We start from the raw sequence: 24,905 nt of genomic DNA on the forward strand, positions 1-24,905 counted from the left end.
GTGCCTTATCGTGATAAAAACAAAAAATAACCCGTGCCGTTCAGGCTTACTTTGGCGGATAGCATTTCCTAAAACTCCTCGGCAATAGTTGTTAATGACGGTAAAACCCATTCAGCATATCATTTCGATCTGGCATATTTATTCGGTCGGTTTTTAAGCGTTATTTGAACAATTGTACTTTCTCCTCACCTTGTACATTCATATTTGGTCATCACTCGCATGCGTTCCGGTTCCCCTTTGACTGCGTCAAGATTCTTCTGCGACAGTAATTGACAGATCCTTACATACTATGTAATTCAGCCCTTTCGATAGAGTCTTTGCTCTAAGCATTATCGCTTCCAAATGATCTCTTGAGACCCTAAAGGTTGTCCGACATGATTCACGCGAGACGTCTCAATCTTTTGAAAGTTTCCCGGGGGTCGTTTGGCGATTCCCTGGCACTTGTATGCGTCGTGTTGAGTAATAATGTTGTACCCATTTGCCCTTGTAGCACTAGCACCAGTTGTAAACCTTAACAAAAGCATGGTACATGCTCTTTGGTATAATTTTGTTTTACAAAAAACGAGAGACGGCCAAAGGTTACTTTATGACGCTCGCGAAATCGAACGCACACGATTTAGTGTTTTGAAATTTAGGCCCTGGGTAGCACTCCGGGAGCTGAGCAGCTCCGCAAATCGGCTGCCGGATCGGCCTTTGGCTGACGGAAGTCGTGGCAGTGAATATTATATATATGAATACGCGTATATGGACGGGCTGATTAGGATCAATTGTGTTCAACAGCGCTCTTGTCCAGTGGTGAGTGAGAAAAAACCGTGTGCGGTTATTTCATCTAACAACAATCTGTCTGCTTTGCAGTAAACGATTTCCAGTTCTATAAGCTTCTCTAAGTTGAAAAGGTAAACCATGTCAAAGAAATATAGCTAATTTCAATATACATTCGAATCTCAGAACGCTGGACCCGACTCTTTAATTATATTGCAGTGTTTGTTGTGCATCTTTGCCTTTAGGAAAACGAAGAACGAATGTTGCCATAAATGAGAAGCGCTATATTCCACTGCCAAATATAACTGATAACATAGAAACGAAAAGTCGCGCTAGCTAATGATGCTCCAGCAACTATGACACTACTTACCGCATACGTGTTACTAGGACATTTGTCAACACATCGTCCTTTAAATCGATACTTCTGACAGGCATAACAGTCCTGCGTGCCATTCGGGCTCTTGCAGCCTCCAAGACATTGCTTATCACAGCACGTCTTCATATCATCTGTACAGGTTGCATTTTGACTTTGACATAGGCACACTGCAAAGAATTGAAAAAGTCCATACCGTCAGTAAAACTGGTCTGCGAATAGTAATTATATAAATATTATTATATTTTTTATATATATTTATTATTTTATATAAATAATATAAAATAATAAAAATTCTGTCGGGCAATCGTAAGATCTGTTCAATACCGATCACGTTCTACGTGCTGTAAATATGCGTATCTTCTAATCGTACTAGTTGAACGGTTTTCAATAATTTGAAACGACGCTTTGCTACCAAAAAGCCCAGAATGTGGTCTCACTACAACGATTCGTCGGTCGTAGACAATAAAGCACCATTGTAATAAATATTGTATATAATTTTATCTAGTACATGAACAGAAGGCGTTTTTACCACTTTTATAGTGTTAGGTACCGTCACGCTACCTTTTTGACAGGTTTCGTAGTTCCAGCAAAGGTAACTCTGTCCTGTTTTGTCCGGAGGACAGCTACTCTGACAGCCAGGACAGATGCTCCGATCTCGATTGTAGATGTTGTCTACTGGAGGTGCTGACGGGTCTTGCGTGATCTGAGACCAATCGATACTATCCACGTGGCACAAGCGATTATTCTTTTCAATTCGAACGCCTCCGCGCATGATGTGCGTTAAACTCCTCAAACCCAACTGTAGCAGAGGAATTGAAATAAAGCTAATGTCAAATTATCAGGCAGCAATCTATTAAGTGCTAAAAACTAAAGTTATTTGTAAAATGGCATACATTTACAAAGTATCATCTGCTCGTAGTTATTCAATCCTCCTAAGCAATAAAAAAAGAAAAAAAAAAACGCTTAATTTTAAGCATATTGTTTTGTATTATTTGCATACTCACAGTCTTTGCGCCCTGAGAGCTACCTCTCGTATTTAAGATATGAAAGCAATCGAAATCAGATGAACTTGACCAAGAACATATGGGCGGAAGCCATTGCTCAGTTCCGTCTTAAGCCCTGGTTGTGTTGAGAAGGTCGTGCGCTATTGTTGAATACACGGTATGCTGTCACTCACATAGGTGAGACCAGAAAAAGTCTACTAAAATTGACGCTTTGCTATTTAGCTAATAGCTTTTTCCAACCGGTCCATCTACGAGCATCAGCGCATCCATCCGGCATTGCCATAGGAGCTGGCTTCTCTCCTACCCGACGTCATTTCTTCTCGGGTAGGTAGGCTACTGAGCCTGATCTAGGTTTCGCCAATAACGACGACAGGCTCCAAGTCAGTTTCGTGTTGATAATCGCCGCGCAAATTATTTTTAGGATAGACCACACGTATTTCTAGTTGTGGAATCACTCCAAACGGAACCGATGTTTGCTCCTCTTTCTTATATTCAGTATTTTCATTATAGTTTCACAACACGCGCTCGGAAAGGTTTCATGTTGGGCTGACAGAAAACATTGTCCACGCTCTCTTCGCCCCTAAAGCTTCCGTGACCGCACTATCCGTTTGAGGTCTTCAACCTCCTAATTTATGCTGCAGTGGAACAATGCTGTTTCCCAGGAACTTTACCATTGGGCGCCAATTTTCCGCGCCAAATGACAACATGTTTGCTTCCGAACTCAGTATTATTTTCTGGTGTCACTCCATCACCACTATATTCGTAAATAGCAAAGGATTCGAGGTAAATATTTACCACATCCCGTCTCTTAATAGTGCTTAATTATTCAGATATAAATTTATCCATACAAGAAACAAGCCATTATTAAACCTCCTCGTCGGATTAGTTTTTCCGGAGTAGCAACTATTGTTCATGAGATTATACTACTATTACATTCAATTCAAAGTTCAGTAGTTGAATCTAAGCATGGTCTGCTTGCAGGATAATGATTGCTTGGTCTGTCAGTGCTATACAAGTAAACGTAGGGCGTTGCTTACCGTTGTCATGAGTGGGTTTTCGTAGATGACCAGCGCATATTGACCAACGAATAGATCCATTCCCCTGATAACAGCTAGATTCGGAAAAAGTCGGGTCATGTTGTTCAGATGCGAGCGAAATACTACCACGTAACCGGTTATCTCGCGGAGCTCAGGAAAGCTATAGTTTAGATTATCGGGCTCATCAGGCTTCTTCGGATTTCGGTATTGAAGTACAGCGATAACAAGATTGCCTTCGATGACACTACAATTTCGAAGCTGTTCAAAGTTCGACGGGTTGTTTCTGATTTCTACTGTTGGACATACTGCAAAATTAATCAATTGACAAAAAAAAAATTACAATTATTAGTTAGTAGATAATAGGTTCCTAATGCTATGCTAGTTAAGCATACGAATATAGGAAGTTATTTGTTATATTGTGGACGGGTCAAACCTAACTGCGTATTGAACCGGATTCAGATTATGAAAAAATACCGCTTCTGAGTTTGGACGGGCTTGGCAATGTGCCTACTATAAGCTATGTAGATAATAACGCTATAAACATCACAAATAAGCTATTATGTACACAGCAGTATAAAGTAGACTCCGGTAGACGGCCACGCTGCAGCTTCACTGTTTCCGGAATACGCTTGATCTGTATGGTAGGCTTAATGAATGAAGGCGTTCAGCAGCTTCGTAACACGGACTCACTCGCTAACGACTAAAATTTGCGATTTTAACGATTAAAATACCTCACGCTGCAAAAGTACGCTTCGGGGCTGCGCAATTTCATATATCAGACTGTACGTATTGCCGTAAGTTAGATTCATTGGTGATCACCGACAAATACTGGCTAAAATTAATGGAAAAGTGTTTGAATGAAGTGTTAACAAAAAAATGTGCTTGGCAGTAAAAAAGAATTTATTTGAAAAAAAAATCTGTCAGTATATTCAAACCCTGTTATAGAGGAAACTCTGTTAGGTCACTATCGGAAAAAAGGACCTAGTTCCTATAGGACCTAGTGAACGCAATCGCCAAAAACATTATTTGTTTATGGCAACTTTTAAATTCGAAAACTTTTTGTATAAAGGCAGATTTATATAAAGGCATTTGCCATGTGGCATATACATGAAAAAATTCACACGAAAAATAGGAAGTTTGCAAAATACGTAAAGGATAAGTAAGGACACGACAGGTAGTAGAACTAAGCGATGGTGGCGTATCGACTTTTCGATTGATTGTGATACTTTCGATAGCCCCTATCGATTTTAATGCAAAGCAATCGAAAAGCAATTTCATTTGCCCAAATATGTTGTCAAATAACACAACGAGCATCGACAAATAATATAAACAAAATTCAATATCTTGCCTGATTATTTAGTAATTATGCAGCAAACTGTTAATACCGTTTACCTTTAATTCGTACATCTACTAAGAGGCTTTCGAGCCCTAAAAGGCCCCTATGGCAAGTGCCATTTTTCATGGTAGCCCTTTATCTGCCATAGCACGATTGATTGAATTTTAAATCTGCACAGTTTACTTTCACAAAGAGCGCTAGAAGCAGGTTTAGGACACACGGGGGTGATAAGATGGGAGTGATAAAACAGCCAACCGTCGACACTATAGATGAAACAATATGCAAGACAGCGTACATTTCAGTACTGAACTATAAAAGCCTAAAATTAACCTTAACTAACTAATCAAATGTTTCAATAAACTACTAGCACATTACTATAATTAAACAACATAAATAAGGCGTAAGATTCATAGAAATTTCATTTCGACGATTTACTAGGTTTCTTTTTGCGATAGAAACGGACCACTAGCTAGCTACACTTTGGATAGATCGGTGGCCACTGTTAATCATTACCGCTGCTTGTCTAAGCAGCGGCGATCACCAAAGGTAAAATAATGTTTGACACCACATTTGGTTACGTTTACTATGAAGTCAGGATGGCCAACGACAAAACGAAGTGCAATGGTTATACCAGTAACAGCTTCTGTCGAGATTAGCCACGTCTAGCATCGCCAGAACGTGAATCAGCACCGGTATAAGGCGTCTCCACCTTTTTGCTGCTATTTTTTCGTTGGCTACCGAACAACCAGCTGCCCCACCTTCGGTGTAGTTTTCACTCCTCGGAACACAACAACGATTAAAAAGGATGATATGTATTTCGTCAGACAATATGACCTTTGTGCACTTGTTGTCCTTCTCGCCATCGCTCGTCGATCTCTTCTCAGCTTAGAGAATCCACTAGCAGCGCGAAGTCCCCTCTGGAAATGTTCGAACCACTCCCGCCGACCCAACGGACCACCGACTCAGCAAAGCCCAAGAAAATAGGAAAACAAGAAACGTAATTACTTATTGGTCCTAGCAAGCCGTATTTCGAGAGTGGTGTCGTCTGTGGCCTTCTCTACTTTCCTTGTGGGATACGCGCACTTTAACGCTTTATCGTTGCGGAGGACGGATGGAACACTCGGAAAATCTACAACAAGGCCGGCGGCAATAGCGCGAGCTGAACCGAAAAAAGTAGCGTCGAAAAATGCAAGTGGCCACCATCGCCGATAGCATATTGACACCGATGACAAGGGCTCTCAGCAATTCGATCAAGGAAGCTCGCTAGCTCCCCTTCAAGCACACGCAGCACGCTCTGAACTACTGGATGGCATTTCACATTAAGCCTATACACCGATTCCCCCAGGTGACAATTACTCTAGCACAGTAACATCGCACCCAATGTACTTCTTTCAACTGAAATGCCTACAAGAAACTACTCGAAGCATTATTTGCGGTGGGGCATCGAAGCCTGAGTTAAATTTCACCTTCTCTTACGGCCGTGTACTATGTACAATCATGCTCCTATTGCAGATAAATGCTGAACAGCCATGTGATCGCTCGCAAAAACCGTTTGTCAGCATTCGTGCCAGTACCGCGCAATTTATACTGTTTAAGCAATTTTCTTGAATACAATTGCTTATTTGCTACGATTTCCCTCGGTTCCCGGCTAATAAACGTACTAAATTAGAATACATCGTAAAAACGCAGGACACCTACCACGTAGACTAATTGGACAATTCGATGCGCATCTTCTTCAGGCTGAAGCTTTTATCCGTAGCCGATTTGAAAGGACAAACAGGTTTTCGCTGACATGCTTCGTTGGTGGGCGGCTGAAGTGTAGAGGATAGAGAGGACGTGTGCTTGTGACAACATAGAGCTCGCATCGCATAGGTGCCTTACTGACGTTGCTATAGGGACAACTGTGCCTACTGATAATATCAATTTCGATTATTACTGCTACTTCTTGCTTAGGACTATCGTACTGTGCATCGGTGTATCGTACATTTGTAGGCACATGAAAAATCATGTGATCGTGAAGCTAGCTTTTACAAACGCTAATTATGACCTGTCGATAGATGCTATTACACAATAATAATATTCACTATTTTAGATTGCCCCCCATATAAAACTACAATACCAAGGCCAATCAATAACATAATATCAGTGCCACTTAGCCTCGCACACGCAATGCGCGCAAAGCGTGAATTTCTATAGCTGGCAGAACGGAAACAGATCGCGACCCATCCAGTCTGCCCTTTTCCCTAATCTACCAAAGCAACATAAACGATAATGTTGTCGTATTGCCCCAATGGTGCCGCTCACTGAAATAACACGACGTACGCTAACATCACTGTGTTACGGCTTTCGCAGAACTACAAAATATTCGAAGTTATTCCTACTTTGCCCTAACGGTATTAAAGAGTGCAAAGCGGTCCTCGTAGCCGGAGATTAGCAATCATGTAATAGATCCAACTAGATCAAATGATTGATGATAGGACATTTCCAGATTTTTTTTAATAGGTTATTAGAAAAGGCTATAGATATCACTAGCCAGCGATGTCGATCGACGATTAGGTGACTCGAACGAGCCTATTCAACAACGGACCTTCCTGCAGTCGGCATAATAACAGCGGCAACAATACGACACCATTCAGGAAGCTTGCGTTCACCGCTTAAAGTTGACGCTTGAGTAAGTGAGTGCTCAGATATATAGACAGAGAGTATATCCTAACGTAAAGCGACCGCCATTGTCTTCGACACTACGGTAAACAGTAGCCGTCATTTCAAATGATCCCTGTGCCATCGAAGCAACAAGCAATTGATTCTAACGAATACATAGCATAGTTAATCGAATATTTCTATTATTTAACTCTCTTCGAGTTATACCTACACAGTATAGGCAGCGCTCATTTACACAAATCAATCCTTTTGATTTATTAAAACGGTCATGTTGTTTGTTCTCATACATGCTCCACCTACAAAAAAATCTTAAAGTGACCAAAACAATAGATCGAATGGAACTTTCAGAGTTAGTATTCGTGAATGGTGGATGTCTAGATGGATGCATAATAATGGCCAACCTTATACAGGTTACCTCAGATACTATAGAAGATAACTAATTGGTCCCATAACAAGGCTGTATTTATTTAGTTTTAAATAACTAAGTAAGCAGAAGTCCACAGCGCTAGAGATCCATTTCGTGTCGCAGCAACATTTGTACTTTCAATGTTTGTATGCCTTTCGTTGCGTATCCTTCTAGCAATCATCATTCCACTCATTTTAGATGATTTTCGGATGATATGCAGCAAGTCGGCCATACCATACCAAACCAAACCGTTGCTTGGTCTCCCCAATTCTTTGCCTGGAATAGTCCAAAGAATGCGCGGACAACAGTGGCAGACCATTATTTTTCGGCTGAGGCCGCGGTTTTCCTAGAAAGTTGAAGGTAAGTGCTAGTAATTACCCTGCCAGTCGGTTGTCAACAGATGATCGTGGCTTCCAGCAGGACTTCCCACATCGATCCAACCGAATACCTAGCCAGCTAAGCAATTATAATGCCGATGCATCATCATACAACGCCACAAGTAGCTAGCTATGACGCTACGCAGCTCTTGCCATCGCTTTCATACACATAATAGGACTCATTTTTACGACGGTAGCAGCGGCCATCACCACCAGCCGTTGCCGAGGCTGTTGCGTTTGGTGAGTAGAATAATGACCTATGTCACCTATATGTACGTACACACGGTCGCGTTTCGCTGCCACAGACGCGCTCCAAAGTCCTGTTACGACCAATAACAGCCCGTCTTCATTCGGTCCGTGTTGCCTGCAAGAACGAAGGGACGGATGGATGGATGGATGGATGGATGGATGGACGGATGGACGGACGGGTAGTCAATCTGTCGGGCAAACACCTACGAGGAAAAGAGAAGTGGACACTGGCGTCGCCCCGTAGAGATACCACAGTTACCCAGTCACTCGCTTTCTGTCGACTCAGGCGAACAGACACAAGAAGACGACCAATAGCAGCCTCAGCAGCAGTCTCAGTAATACTGCTTAGTTGTCATTGTCAGGCCGATGGATAAAATGTGGTAAATGAGTGAGAAGGAGCTAATGCGTGTTACAAGCGCTGCCTCTGCTTCCATTGCCACCGTATCTGTTGCTGTACTGGCCTGCTGTATCTGCAAAACGCATGGGGCCAAGGCTTCATGTGGACAGGACGAATAGATACCTTAAGTTGTTGTTGTTGTTACACCAACACAGCAAGAAGAGGCCCATTGTGCGAAGGATCGCAACAGGAGAAAGGCGCGGAGGGAAGTTATCAGGCCAACTGGTCACCACCAAGAGAATCCATCAAGGTCTCAACAAAATCCGTCCGGACTACTACATACCTGTAACACAACGGCATCAGCGCCCAGTACCCATGAGCAACCATACCGCCCCAGCCGAAAAATCTAGGCGAAAATAGCTACGGTTCGTGCAAGATTACGTATTGATCGTATTCCGTTTATTTTTTAATTGTTAAACCTCAGCTCCCCTTCTAGATATATTATATTTGACCCCGTATAAAGCGTGTGTTTACCTAGCCCTTACATTTGCTATCAAAATACATTATCCCCGGGGTGAGGAAAGTTTATGTATAAACTCTCCTCACTCCAGAGTTGCTACTTGAGACAGTAAATACTACTTCGGCCCAACCAATCCGTACAGATATGATAACTACAGAACGGCTACGAGATCATGTCCTGCGTTCCTTTCGGTAATGATTTTGGTGGCCTAACGTATTAGACTGACACGATGGACAAAGTAACAGTGTATTACGTGTGCCAGTGCGCCTTCCTCAGCGTCGTCATCGTCACACACACACGCACACGGTCATTAGCAGCAGCGGCTGAAGCGCGCTCGGTTACTACCTATAGGACAAGCTCCGCTTTTTCGATAGATGAGATGATACAGTTATGGCGGTGCGGGTCGGTCGCGGCAGCAGATGGTAGACAAAAAAGCAGGACAGCTAACGGACGAACACACAAAACCAGAGGGCCACTTATCCAACTCTTTTGAGAGGACCGGCAAAAAGGAATCGAATTCCGCCTGCCTCAACTGGTTGAGTGTTTAGAGTGTCATCTTAACAAAAAAAAAAAGAGACTTAGACAGAGGTAGAAGGAGAAGAAGCTGAGCGGGCAAAAATAACATGAGAAAAGACTACCCGTCATCCGTTATCATCGTCACACCACATATGTATATACGCATCAGTTGGATAACGTATGCGTAATATAGGTGCATATATAGTATAGCAAATGATTATGTGCGTCAATTCATGTGCACTCAGCAGATCATTCCGACACAGCGAGAACCTCTCTCTCTGGAGCAATGGACGCAGTGGCCTGGTCATCTTGTTTGTACATACTGAGCTTGATTTCATGCATTACTGTACAATATACTAATCGCTTTTGAACTTCACATTGAGCTGCATTGATAAATTAGTGTGCATGTTCAAAATGTCGGCCGCTGGACTGTGTCTGCATAGACAATCAACATGATTAATCGAATTCATAGCCATGATGTAGGTGTACAGGTCGCTTCAGCGTTTGTTTTCTTTCTGATTTCTCGTAGACGCCTCAGTTCCTATGACGGAGGCCTCTACGAAACTGTTTTCAAGTCTGATCTATATTTTTAGATGAAAACAGGTAGTAGCAACATGATGAGAGACAGGTATCCTTTTTATCCAATTATTTGCTTTGGTGCGTTTCATCCTAACCTATGAAATGACCTCATTGTACTGATGAACGCATACAAATTTGTGAGAGATACGATATCGAGTTTTACATGATGAATATGGATGAATATATAACAAGCCGGCTTCGAAATAACTTGTTATTGGACGTGTGCACACACACAGGCCACTGTTTATTATTAGGCTTCTAAAGCGATTCCGGCAACCTTTAAAACCAAATAACTTCTGAGCAACGCGCCACTAGCAGACGAAATTTGCAAAATACATTCGTTTCCTATAGATCTGTAAGTGTATTCTAACGGGAAATTAATTTATAAGGCAAAACATCTTTCAATCTCGAAAATCCATGCCCAGTAGTTAAGCTGTTTATTTTTCCAAGATTGAAAAAGACGTTAGGTAAGAATGCGTTAAGCAAAATCTCGGTGCATGATAATGTAAACGCTTCAGGAAGGAAGGTTGAAGAGCATTGAAAAGACCGTTGAATAGTAGTTGAGCATCGAGCGTTATATATTACGCGTTTAAGACCAGCAAATAGGTGACAAGATCTCGGGGCTCCAAAGACAAGAAAGCGGCTAGAAGGATCTAGAAAGCTTCTCATAAAAGCAGAGCTTGAGCTTTGTGAGCCAAAACTGGCATTTCATATGTAACGTATTACAGAACGGTAACCAGATACTGAAAGTGCAAAAACTGAGCAAAAATAAGCTTTCCGCTAATTAGCTTTAACCCAATCTAAAGTGAATGCGAGTGGCGTATTTTGCGTAATTTCAGGCGACAAAAAATATTTATGGAACATGCGATCGTCATAGACTAGACATGGTTCAATCTCTTGTCGCCAGCCGGAACGTGGATCTGGCAATAGAACGGCGTATCCCTGGAAAGAAAGCGAGTTCGGTGGCAGTGTCATGTAGGTTCGGACGGGATATGATAGTAATACTTGCAAAGCACGTCAGGGGCATCCACTATTTGAGTTTCCCAAGAGATTCATAAGCTGCTGGCGTGGAAACGGAAAGCATGCAATTGCTTGACCTCATCTCCATGCTTCAACTACTTTTTGGGTTGAGTAAAGAAATATCCAATTTTGGCTTACTCGATATGAACCCGTGTTACACGGGACTTCCCATGCGTAATTCCTTATTGATTGAGAAATTACATATGGTGCGTACAAGGCTGTTCAGAAGCCTGCAAGAAGGCTGTTCGGAACGTACAAGCTTTGTTGTCAGTAGAAGCGACAGATATATATAGATAGGTTGACCCTTGCTACTTTCGCGAGTTGCTACTAATACAGTACATTTTTTGAAGATCAGGCCACTCTGTGTTGCTAGGTAAAAGCCTGGTCGTAGATACAACAACATGGTCGTTGGGAACCCTTCGACAGTACGAATCACTAGTCGCAGAGTTTAAACAACCAACAATCTTTTTGTCCCCAGCATCATGTTAATCTTATTAATAAATCCCGCCGTCGACGCTGCCCAGTACGAGATCCACCAATCAATCAATCAATCCGTACTAGTCAGCTTTTACTATTTGCTCGTTGTAGCCCTATTGATTCGCCGTTTCATCCTAGACCTGCTGATAACTTGTAATGTTTAGCTTACTTCCACAAGGGCTCGTCTGGTCGTTCGTTTTTGTCTGTTGCCGATGAATGATGCTGATCACGACGACGGTAATGGTGGCCGCTATGAGATTTTTTCATGTCATGAGATTGAATTCGAAGCACCGAGACGGGCCAGAACTAGGCCGTTAGTTAAAGACTAGCAGCAAGGTGTGTATTGTTTACATTGCTAACGGTACCACTCAGCCGCTGCTACTGGCCGTGCTGCCCCCACGCAGTACACCCGTGTGGCTGCGGCCTGTAACGCCTTCCGGCTAGCTACCTACCTAGTGGCATCGTGCTGCTGCCGAAGGTCTCCATCGGGCCCGGTGCCCTCGTACCACTACCCATAATCCTATTGTGTAAATTTACTACTACAACCATACTAAATGTAGGTATGTCCGTAAATGTCTGAAGATGACATCAGACAATGGTTGGCTGCCGACTTTACCTATAGTCCCCCAGTTAGTTCTATTGTCGTTGTGAGCATCGTGTTAATATGCCACTTCGACCCGATCTATGCTAGTAGAGTATCGGTCCCTGCGTGCTAGCTTCGGGGACGTCACTTATTGCGTCGTCGAGCATTTTTATCAACGGTCAGCTGGCAGATAGGCAGTTACGGCTGTACGCTACCATGTCGCTGGTGTCAGGGATCGTCGTTGTGTGTGTATGCGTCAGCAAGGTTAGCTGCATAGATGTCAAATACGATGTCTATGTAGATGAATGGATAAGAGAGTGCAATAGGGGGCGGAGCGAAGGTGGGTCAGCCGCTCATGGCGGCGGTCAGATCAGCGATGGTGTTTCTGGCAGTTGCGCTTGCTAAATCGATGCATGGCTCTGCGCATGCATAGGAATAAATAGAGGTATATAACAGTGCTGTCATGTCATTCCCCCTCCCTCCTGAGGATATCTCGCACAGATATCATAGCACTCCATGTGTAAAGTAAACGACCAGCCTTGACAACAGCGCATCCTAACTTACTAGATCAGCAGGTCCCGACCTTGGGGACAAGGGCATTTCTTGCCACCGCTATGAAATTTGCTTTGATTTCGCCTGCCATCTGTCGGGTACATCGGCGCATGCCCGATTCAAGGCCGTTCAAAAATGCTACTTTCAGCATATATATATATATATATATGACGCAAAAGTCTCTTGACAGTTGGAGAATGTTCATTTTACATTTGCCAAGGTAACAATAGATACGTAAAGATCGCAATAAAAGATATACCGAACTTTGCAACACATATAAAAAAGCGTTCTAATACCATTTCTATATTCTCATAACACCATGTTTTAAGCATGATGACAAGGGTATAATAGCACACTGGTATATGTTGATAATGCAGTGAACTGAAGTTTAATTATGCCCTGCGATTATGCCCCCAAAAAGTGTTCCTCTAATCGGCTCTATCAGATTTGCAGGTCATTCCAAAGTGAAATCCTAGCAGCCCAGAAAAAATCTATGCGACGGCTCTACGGTAGCAATCTAATATATATATATATATATATATATATATATATATATATATAGAGAGAGAGAGAGAGAGAGAGAGAGAGAGAGATGGTATTAGAATGCTCCTGTTACAAACTTGTTGACAGTCACATTCGCTCCTTATTGCAGCATTTTGTGCATCTCTTGGTAATTGAACAGATGGGAAATGAAGACTTTCCGTCTGTCAAACGACTTTCGCCTCATCTTATATGAAAATATATATCTATGAAGTGCATCCGTGCAAAAAGGGAAGAGTCCAATTCAGTGCGCGCTGTTACCGTGCAAACCGGATAGGTTAGATAGGCGAGTGTGTGTATGTGCTTCTGCTTTTGGCATGCCCCACTGTCATCCTGTCAGTGGATGAGCAAACAAATACACGGCGGCTCCACTTCGTCTCGTTTGCGACAAAAAAACGACACGGGTATATTGCATCGCTTTGGACATGGTCACAACGTGTAAAATGAGTTCCCTTGTCTACTCTATCAGCTGACTTGAAGTCGCCTGCTGTTTCAAGGTTCAACTGAATACGACTAGCTGTTTGTTACCGTTCCCGGGACCTGGTATCCACTGAGTACGCAATGCCTAAGTCGTCGCGACAATCTGACCCCATTTCGAAGAGCCTAAGAAATGCCTTTGGTTTATATCCTTAGGGGTCTCAGGAACCTTTTGATAGCCATTGCAGTCTTTAATCCGTAACCTTTGTTTCTTCATAGAGGCATAAAATAAAGTAAAACGTGATAGAAACAGATGATGAGTAAACTTTGTATATTGAAGGCACAATTTGTCTGGCAGGTTTGTTTGTCTCCACGTGGACGTACGTGTATACGGAGCGAATATTTCTCGCTTCAGCTTGTGTTATAAGCTTCGTCGATGTTTTTTCTCGTATTATTTTCATTCTACCTTCGCTCTCGGCTCCCTCTAGTCTGCTGCTCTGTGAGGGTACGTTTCTTTATTTCTCTTTAAACTCGTATCTATTTTCTTTCTCATTGGTCCTATCACCATAGTCGACGGCAACAGCATCGTACGACCCGCGAGAAGTCGATAAATTCCGTTCCATTCGGGCTGCTTCAGATCTGCGCAATAGGGCAACAGTGGCCGTCGCATGTTGACGTCAACTGATATTCTAGCCCAGTGCACAAACAGCCCCTTTCCACTAGCGCCGCCATTACAACCACCTTTAACAACCGTAGCGGACGTCTCCTTTCCCGCCCCATCCGCGCACCTCGACGTGGACCACGCTGCCCATGTTCTGCCTCACTCCAGCCTTTGGCATCGCTACCTACGCCTCTGCTGCCGCTATCCGATGTCCAACCACCGAATAGGGCTAACTATTTTCTATCGGTCACCCGACCGGTGACCGCCATCACAACAATCACAAGCAGTTTTGCTAATCGCGCAGTAGGTGGTAGTCGCACAGCAACTCTGACGACAAAGGAAGGATAGTGCAGGTGTCATCAGGACAGGAGAGTTATAGATCTGTAGTTGGCTCTTGTAGTCCGTTAACGTAGTAGTGGAGGAGTCAAGCAGCTGACGGAACGAATCAAGCAACTGAACGAAAGAAATTTCAGCTCAGCGGAGGAGTTCAGCTCGGCCCGCTCGATGTCATTATTTCTTCGACAAATATAGACACTCTTCAGCCCCATGTCATTTGGAGCGCAACAGAATGTGGTGGTCTATGATGAAAGACGACCGTCAATCTTCGCTTGCGTATATAAAGATAACAGCAGGAAATCACAGGATACGCATAAGCTATATAAAGCGTCTACATCAAAAGAACATCGCCAATTAGCCATTTTCAAATAACTTAGGGTAAAAATACTTTATCTATTCAAATGATAGCGAAACTCACACTAGTACTACTTCGCCCTAAAGCACTGATATGCTAAATTCCATTTTTGAAGTTGCCATTTACGAGTTCAATTTCCGTCAGGGCTAATATATATATACCACACTGAGGACCGAAAGGTCCAATGACCTTCATTTTTATAGGTAATTTTTCTTCGATAGGATTCGGACGCTACCTGTTTACACGTCTATCCCTTATCATGTATACTATTAATGGTTCTGCACGGTATAGAGATATAATGAACAGAGCGTACTGACTGCTTCATTCTCACCCGCATCATTGTGTGATGATAAGTTGAAGTCTAGAATACGGTTTATTTTTGTTATTTTTTTAATCGTCCCAGAAAACCTATAGGAAAATACAAGAAAAAAGCGAAGTCTTCCCTTAGCGGCGTAACAACTGTTAATTTGCTTACGTACATAGCTTTGTTAAGGGACACGTAGTCGCAACAGCCAAATAGAGAGTGTTATTATATAAAAGTACTACAGATAGTCGTTGAGGGTTTTTAGTTAGAGACGATATTCAACTTAACAAAATTGCTGCCTAGTTACTGAATACGATTAAAATCCTATTATATATATATATATATCTATATATATATATATATTTATATCCTCTATAAATGCCAGTGTAAATCAAATAGTTACTACACATTATACTATATACAGCGAACATTCTTACCTAACGTAACAATATTTAAATTCTTATGGCGGTAACCTCGTTATTCGCTCGCTGGCTTCTCATTCAGTTTCATACATTGTCGCCCACCGCAACGGGAAGGCGTTTTCAAACACCGTCAAAATCGACTATCCTCCTGCTACTGTTCTTGCTCGTATTGGGCGACCGGTATCTTTTGAACAAATGGGAACAAGCTACATCTTGAAGCTTTTTTTCTCTTTGGCTCAGCTTTGTTTTGACGCCTGTCTTAAACGCTTTACGAGGTATACTAGAAATTATACATTAAATTCAACGTACACTACAGCATGAATGCGATTGCATCGCAAAAGCAAGGCACTTTGTCGCTGATGCCTAAACTCTTAGCCCACTGAACAAGGCCAGATGAAGCTAATAGGTTCATCTGGCCTCAAAAGCCTGGTATGATGACTCACACGCATATGTAAAATTCACGCGGGTCGGCTACTGCGAGTTGTTCTTCGAAGACGGTTTCAGAAGCCAAACAGTGCTACATATATCATTCATGCTATGTATTGTGGCATAGGATGTTCATAATGTACATCGAGAGGGGCTTTTCAATCCAAAGGTGCATAGGGAGAAAGACAGATTGACAGTTAATTGGCGGTAGAGATCTATGTTATGTTATCTATAATAATATATCATCATCTGGAATGTTAACGCATTACCTGCATACGTAACGCACTTTCTTCCACGGAGCTTGAGGCACCACGGTGTTTCGATTTCTAACAAGGTTGTATATTGAATACACAACCTAATCACTGCACACAAGTGTTGGCCCCTTCTTGCCTAACGTGATGCATCTATTTGTTGAGTGCCTTCATTTGTGGGGCATTATAATATATTGCATTTTTTTCTCCTTCGGGCTTTACATAGTCGGTTCTCTAATACGGTAGCACCGTCCAACGATTTTTGAGCCGAATGTATGGGCAGTCCATCGTCTAAATTCATTGTCTATATCGGGAAAGTATACATCGGGACGCCGACATTGTGAAAATTGCACCAGTCGCTAAGCGAAGTGCCCCACCGTGCGTATACTGAAAGCTTCAACGATGTTCTAAGAGTGCTTACATATATGTATAGATATGTGTATATATGTATAAAATGTATAGTCATATATATATGACTATACATTTTAATAACAGTGTGAATAGTTCGGCAGCCGACAAAAGGGGCTATTCGTAAACGGTTTGGAAATGATACCTGGCTTCAAAATTGATTTTACATTGTCGCAGTGACGGTGAAGTCAGACAATAGTATCGGGTCAACTGGTATCGGTATTGGCAATATAGAGAACCGTTAAATTATTCGTCATCGCAAATGGTACTTGCCTATATAATGTCACGTCAACATTGATAATCCAACAGAGAACAGCAAATGATGGTGTCGACCCGAAGAACAGTGGCTGGATCAATATGTAAAACAAATTTGAACGCCAAGTGATCTTACTCAACCGCTACTCTCACAGGCCCGTTTAGTCGTAGCATCATGAAAACGGCAGTAAATCCAAAGTACTGTGAAAAGAGTTCTATAAGAAGTCGGATCTTTACGTAAAATTACGTTATCCCATCTCAACTGTCTGTTGGCACACACAGGGGCTGGCCATAGCATCGTTGTCTTACTGCACAACAGCTAAACTAGAGTATATCGAAATAATAGATACGATACCTGAAACTATTAAATAATGCCCAGCTTCTATTTACACGTAGGTAAATATTTGATTGTGAAATAATCCACAGGCTTCCACGGATGTTCAAGATGGCTGCCGTTGTGATTGATATGTTGATCATAATATTGGGCTATCGATTCAAACTTTTATGCTTCATTAATGCTTAATTAATAATTGAATGATATTAGGCATTTTCGGCTATCTTCAAGTGTACCTTTTACATACCCTCGAAAGAAGATGTCCATCGACATTTCGTTTCGAATATGGACAAGATACTTCGTCTGTTCCATCTGTTTGAGTAAAAGATGTTTTATTATCACAGGTGTTCAGATTCACTTGTTTGTTTAAAACTCGCCATCTTCAGCAAACATTAAACAAACTTCTCACCAAGTAATTGCCAGTAGTGTATGCACCTTTTGAGATACTCTTTGTTCGGTGCAGATGTTGACAATGTATGTAGATTTGTCGCAAGGCTATTACCGAACGTACCTTGATTGTGTAACTTAGAACCCAAATGCAAGTTGCCCAAATGTAAATCATTAAATCGGGTACAAGATGTCCCATGTCCAACTTCAGACACCATCAGCTGCCCGTATTATACGTTTGTAGGCGGTACTACCATCGGAAGCCCTATCTGCTGTTTACTTATCTCTTTTCTCATTGCTGGAAGAATCCGAAGGTGAGGAAGAGGTGGTGGGATCATCATCATCATCATTTCATTTCCTCTTTTTTCCTCATTGGTCTTAAATTTTAAGCTTTAACAATTCAGCATGAAGAGTCGTCTTCTATTAGTACCTAATGCGTACTAAACGAAGCTAACGTTACTGCTTTCTAAGCTGCTGAAATGTTGTAAATTTGCCCATAATCTGCCCCGCTTGATTTAATAGACCTTTACTTATAATATACAGTCATTGGCCTACCAAATAGAGGAATTCCACTTTGGAATTCCGTTGTTGAATTCACATTGTTAACCATTATTAACCATTCTTTTTAAGTTATAATTTCGCCAATTTTTTTCCGTAATAACATATTCCCGCCATCGAAACACCTCTATGGTTTCTAGGTGATAGTGTATGATTTTTACATACTTTCAGTCGAACTTCTGCGTGGATAGAAATAATAGATATCTGATGCCCGAATATCCGGCCTATGCGGCCGATGCCTAAAACTCCCCAATATGGGTTTCCTCTAATTTTGCCGGATAGGTTAAGATTTATGTGCTCTGACACTGTCGTGACGACGCCTTTCCTGTAGCTTCATCAGACTCGATCGAATCTTTTCAATGGCCTATTATAATCTTGTTAATCCAGAATCAATGGTTTTTCCAGGTGGGAGCTACTCATAATACACAACTCCTTTCCGATCTCACCAAGCACACAGCATAATAAACACACAGAAACATCTTTTTTTTTTATTTGTTGTGTGATACAGTTTTCATCACTCGTCATCAACCGATTTAAGTGACCTGAATTTGCTGTGTTTCCGTAGAGATGCGGGTACGATCGAGTAAGTTTTGCCGCGACAATCTGGCTGGCATGCAAACATTGAACTTTCTTTGTAGCAGCCGGCTGTCTTCAAATGTATGAAATTGCTTTGTGGTGAATATTTGTTTCCTTAACGATATTATCGCTATCCAATCTTACCCAGCGTTTGTCGTAACCTCATCAGGTTTCTCCACAATTGGTCGACCGCTACGAGGAGCATCTTTCACATTGAAGTTTCCAGAACGAAAACGTAGATCGTTCACTCCAGTAACGTATCACAGTTTTTTTCATTGGCCTAGACAGCATTTCGTGCCTTTACTATGTTAGACTTTTAAAGCATAGCGAATTCTTGCAGAAAATATTCCAGATGCCCTATCTTTGGTCTGAGTAAAGGCATCCAACAATTCAAGCACATCTACCACTGGTAAATCTTAGCTTTCGAACGACACCAACGATCGTACGCGACTGACAATTATTTAACCTTATAGACATCTACCACAAAAACAGTCAATACCCTTTCAACAAATTGATCTCTTGACACTGTATTAGGTTTTTTTTTTAAATGTGAAAGCTGCAGTGAGAGTACATTTAGCATTGAAAAACAGTTTAAACTCTTTTGGAAGGAAGTACATTTACTGGAGTGTGTGGTGCAAATCAAACTTGACCGAAGAAGGGTCTTTTTCAAACGAAATGCATTTTTGAGGTTTAGGGTAGTGACTCTCGTTGCAGCTAAGGGCGTTCCAAGAAATGGTTCCATGAATCTTACGTAATTTAACCTGTAGACTGATTACCGCCCACGGTGCAGCAGCTCTACAGTTCGTCAGTGGGTTTATGGAAGCACGACTATACTGTAAGGTTAGTCAAAAGAAAACTGCCACCCTAGGTAATCGAATGATTCCACAATGGGAACCACAGATACATGCATGGTCATACGACCAAGTGTTTACCGCTAACGGTGTTCAAGTGCTTCCACGGACTGGAGATTTGCCTGACTCGTATTCGATTGCAATCACGTGACATTGTGTCAAAGTACGAGTCAGGGTCAAACAAGGGATCGTGAGCATCTTACGATATAACCTTCACATAAATAGTAGCGGACCCAGAACTTGTGCGTGGCGGTGTGAAAGAGCATTCGGAATACGGCAAGTTAAATTGCAGCAGTGATCAGAGCCATCGTGTGGTAAAAGTACCAAATACGAAGCTCAGTAGATGTCTTTTCTTTCACATTTTCAAACATATTTCTCTAAGATCAGTGTCGTCACATATGCTGTCATCGGGAAGCCAATATTTAGCTTAGGCGCAAAGTTATTCTCGATCAAAGTCAACCTTATGTGAAATTTCAAAGGCTTTATTGGCCAAAAGCTCCATTCGGCCTCTCATGTGTCTTTAAGATTTAAATGCCCTGTTACCTATTCCTATCGCGGTACTATAGCTACTAAATCGCCCACTGAAATTTGCCATCTATTTTGTCTCGCTCACATCTTAACTTGAGGGGTTATGCATTCGTTTAGGTGGCTGGCATCTATTAGCGCTCGTCTCTTGTTTACAGGATGCAGTATTTGTACCTTAAATCCCGAAATTAGATTACGATCACAATCACTGTCCTATCAGTAAAACATAGATCGATGCAGCAACACCATGTGATTAATCTTCAGCACAATAGGTCTTCTTTATGCCTACCTCATCAAATACGTCACTAATGACCTACATGATGTACAAAATAGATGGCTGAAAAAACACTATATTTTCCACGTCAATCTTAGCTCCTGTTGATATCCTACTGACCCCTAGGAGGCCAAGCGAAGAGAGGAGCCATAACTCACCTACCTTCCATTGTTGCGAGAAAAAACAGACAGCAGAGAAAAAGGAAGCGCGGATACAGACTAGGAAGCGATTTCTATGAAATTGTGATGATTAAGGGTCCTCAGCAGGCAGTAACGATCGAAGTCCTTTTTCTTCGCACTTAACTGCAACACACGAGCGTACAAAAACGACCAAAACTACCTCCGTCCACGTCTCGCTCTTTAGATTACGACCACTGTCAACATTGCCATTGGAAATATAGCGGAGACGGCAGCAGATGGCGCACTAGAATAGTGCGGCTTCATTATGAACGATCGAGAAACTAGACGCGGAAAAAGGGTCGTCACAACAATCTATGACAACAAAAAAAATATTGCTGGTCTATTTAATTACAACACGTTCCCAAGAATCGCCGGATGGGTAAAAATCTGCATTTATTAATTCCGTGCGTTAATACGAACGAAATTATACATAATGGAAATTTTCAATAGTAGTTCTTAGACGTAAGTCTTCTGCTTTTTTATATATGTAGCGAACGAGAAATAATGATTATTTGGTTATCTTAGGCTAAATGTTATCACTACGCACACTTTAGAAGTAAACACATTCAAAATCGATATCCATCAATAACAAAATTCGACCATCTGCTTCCATTCACCCACACACACACACACACACACACACACACACACACACACACACACACACACACACACACACACGGTATGTAATTCGTAATAGATCGTATTTTATAAACGAAGTACTCAATAATTGTTGTTCTTGGTTCCGTCTCCTCTACTACGGAAGTATATGAAACAATCGAGCTGCGAACAATCCTCAGCTACTGTTAAATAGCTAGTATACGTGGACCAATAATAGAAAAAAAAAATAATGAAGGTGATGCAAGGGAGCAGATAGAAGACCTGCTCGTGAACTGAAGAAGTTTTGGTCTCAGATAGACGAATTGTAAGACAAAAAGCGTTGTCGGTAGTAATACGTAGTGGCCTAGATTATTGAAAGCGACGTGGCTCAATCAAGAGCAAGCTAGATCTCATCAAAACCGTCAAACGGGAGATAAAATCGTCTCTCGCAGCAATAGCGTATTACAAATTAGAAAAATCCAAATAGTCCACAATCCAATAATGTGGCTATAAGGCATACATTCTCAACGTCAGAAGAAAACGATCAGAAGCGCAGAACGCGAGCCGAAAACAGCACTAAGTAATGCAGAATGTTACTGTCGTCAACGTCCTGTTCGTCACTTACCACTGGCAACAGCAGCATCAACGGCGAACGGTAATCAGCGGACAAGGCGTCAGTGACACAATAACAACAATCATCAAAACCATGCGATGACGCGTAGAAGCGTCAGCAGTGATAGATGACACAGTTTCGCACAGACCTCGTTTGTCCATCCGTTAATTCCTCCCGCACACAACGACGACCACTTTGGCATCTACCACTGTCACAACTACGAGCAACAGCATCATCTATATAATGCAGTCATGATTCTCTTTAGGTAAAGGTCTGGTGTTTTTCCTCTTCTGCTGTTGACCGTTCACTGGTTCCTCATCACTGTTATATTTAGTTTGTGGCCTTAGCCGGCCAACGAAATGCTGATCCTTTTCGCCCACATCGCGAGGACAGAGCAGTACTTTCTACGCTTACTGACGCATCGTTACCATGTCAGCAACAACAACAACAACAACGGTACCGCCGCGACCCTGCGACCTGGCTACCTACCAACGGGACCGTGGTGCTGAACGAAATTCTTGGCCTATTGACACGAAAGAGACGAACTAGAACGCTGGCAGGATTATTACTATATACGTATGTAGTGTTTGTGTATATATAAATTACCCAGCTAATCCTATCAACCAGTAAATACGAATATGCGAAATTTGTAAATTAACATAGAAAATAGATTGTGACACAAATAGGTACAAGCAGCACTATGATGAAGAACTACGATGTTATTTCGAATTGGCTCTGTATAACCCCGTGCCTAGCACGTAACTTCTACGTGCAGCTGTCTCAATACATAACTGCAAAGATCGCAGACTTCATTGTCTGTGCTTTCCAAAGACAAGAGTTTCAGCTTTGTCGCTGTAAAGACCTACGAGGACGGACTTTGCCGGTGGGTAAATACAAAAATAAATCAGTATTTAAACTACCGAGTAGTGAGCACAGCGGCTGGATTTTGTGGTCGAGTTTGAGAAGTTTGACTGTTCCTGTGCCTTTCTTCCTTGTTCCTTTATGAAAAAACGTTCTCATCATTATTTCAAGCGCTGTAACAATTTTTTGCAAATAAGCTAAATCTGCAACTGCTGCATCTGTGCTCTACGTTACCGAAAATTGTTGGTACAAAAATAGCCGATAGTAAATGAAAAGTGCTTTACTGAGCTTCCCTCAGCTTTTGAAACTATGTATTATAGGAAAACTGATATTTCAACGAGATTTTTCGAAAATTTTCCTTATTCAACGTGGCCGTCATACACAGCAAACTAAATCAAGTCTAAATCGTACCTGAACTATTCACTCATAATTTTTCTATTCTATTTCACATCTAATCTGCACAGGCAACCAGGCCTTCGGGTGATACGTTCTATTAAATGCCAATAAATAAATTCACACCAGCCAAAATCTCCAAAAGGTGCAAAATATTAACCGTTAGAGAAGATCTGGATAACCGTATATATATATATATTATGACCAAGATAGCCAGCCCTTCGTGTATATATCGCGGAGGTCCTCTAACGGTTATTTTTTGCACCTTTTGGATAGATATATGTTAAAAAGGCATTACTTGAATAGACAGTCTTGCTGACATATGAGCTACATCGGGGGTTATCTTACTCATAGATCAAAGTTTACCATATGCAATTATGCCAAATTCATGTATAACCACAATAGTGGCACAGGCTTCAATCAGGTAGGATTTAGACAGATAGATGTCTTACACTTATTTTCTCGAACATCACTAAACTGTAGTGATCCATTTAGGCGACTTAATGCAAAGCTTTTTCGAGAATATACTGATATGGTTTTTTTTATTCCGTAGCGCAAACTGTCTTCAATGATAGCATTTAGTCTATATAGTAGACGCAAAATCTTATTATTCACGGGATCTTCACATGATGATGGATCGTGATGAGATGAACATCTTTTGAAACAGCTGGGTCCGTACCTAACGTTGTTTTCGTCGAAAAAGCACCGCTGATCATTTTATCTGCGACGTTCCATTGTGGATATTTAGATCTGGAGAGTTCGAGGATGCCGAGCGAGTCTCACGGTGCGGCTGGGGTAGAACAGCAGCCGAACTATCAGTGCAATGGCTGAGTTGTTGCCAGACAACAATTGTATACCCACTGGGTTATACAAAATGGTAATGTCGATACTTTCAGAAACCAGCCCGAAGGAAAGATGAATTATTAACGTATAGCGTCCGAGAACGTGCATTTCAAGATCATTAAATAGTCGGAACGCTGGAGGAAGGTTTTAAACGGTCGTGACGATATATACACAATCAATTTAAAGACTTAGCGTTTATGTAATGAATGTATTGTTGGATGCATATGATACAAGGCTAGTGTAAATATCGTTGATGAGCATTACAAAATGCTATCACCATCGCGGTATCCGTGTTGTTGTCTAGCATAGCGCGCGATGGAACATCTTTGACATGGAAAGAAAGAAGAAAACAAAAAAACAGCGAAGCGACCAAATGTTTTATCGATAGCGCGGGGCTTTAGTTACTAATGTATAGAAATATAGGACCTGATATTAATTAATAACAAGGCAATAAATTGTGTGCAAGTTAAAGGAACTACGAAAAACAAACGAACAGAACAGAACGGAACGGAAAAACAAAGGACCAGCTTGATTTCGCTTCATATTCGCTTAAATCTATAAATTTCCTTAAAAGTTATAATGACACCAGTAAACTATCGCTTCGAAGACCGTTTTCCCGGCCATCTGTTATTAATAGAGTAATAACAACAATTGCATCACACTCTCCATGGCACCAGTTCCAGTGGCAACCTTGTTCCAGTAACTTCTGTCAATCGAGCTATTTTTCGCCCATATATATATATA

General features: G+C 41.7%; 1 protein-coding gene across 5 annotated transcripts in view; it reads right to left on the reverse strand.

Moving 5' to 3' along the window:
• The window catches only part of LOC111253591 (insulin-like growth factor 1 receptor), an 86,271-nt gene that overhangs the window by 13,378 nt on the left and 47,988 nt on the right, over nucleotides 1-24,905 (reverse strand). For 2 of the 5 annotated variants that reach the window (XM_022813223.2, XM_086976143.1), the window contains 3 exons: nucleotides 3,180-3,484; nucleotides 1,700-1,937; nucleotides 1,133-1,305 (listed from right to left, as the gene is read on the reverse strand). In XM_022813223.2, coding sequence (XP_022668958.1) covers nucleotides 1,133-1,305; nucleotides 1,700-1,937; nucleotides 3,180-3,484 — 716 coding nt within the window. Of the gene's footprint in view, nucleotides 1-1,132; nucleotides 1,306-1,699; nucleotides 1,938-2,142; nucleotides 2,894-3,179; nucleotides 3,485-22,076; nucleotides 22,212-23,997; nucleotides 24,486-24,905 lie in introns of those variants that run through there. The other 3 variants (XM_022813228.2, XM_086976144.1, XM_022813229.2) reach the window with 3 other exon arrangements.

This window comes from Varroa destructor, unplaced genomic scaffold (genome assembly GCF_002443255.2).
Source record: "Varroa destructor unplaced genomic scaffold, Vdes_3.0 BEIS01000007.1, whole genome shotgun sequence".
NCBI lineage: Eukaryota > Metazoa > Arthropoda > Arachnida > Mesostigmata > Varroidae > Varroa > Varroa destructor.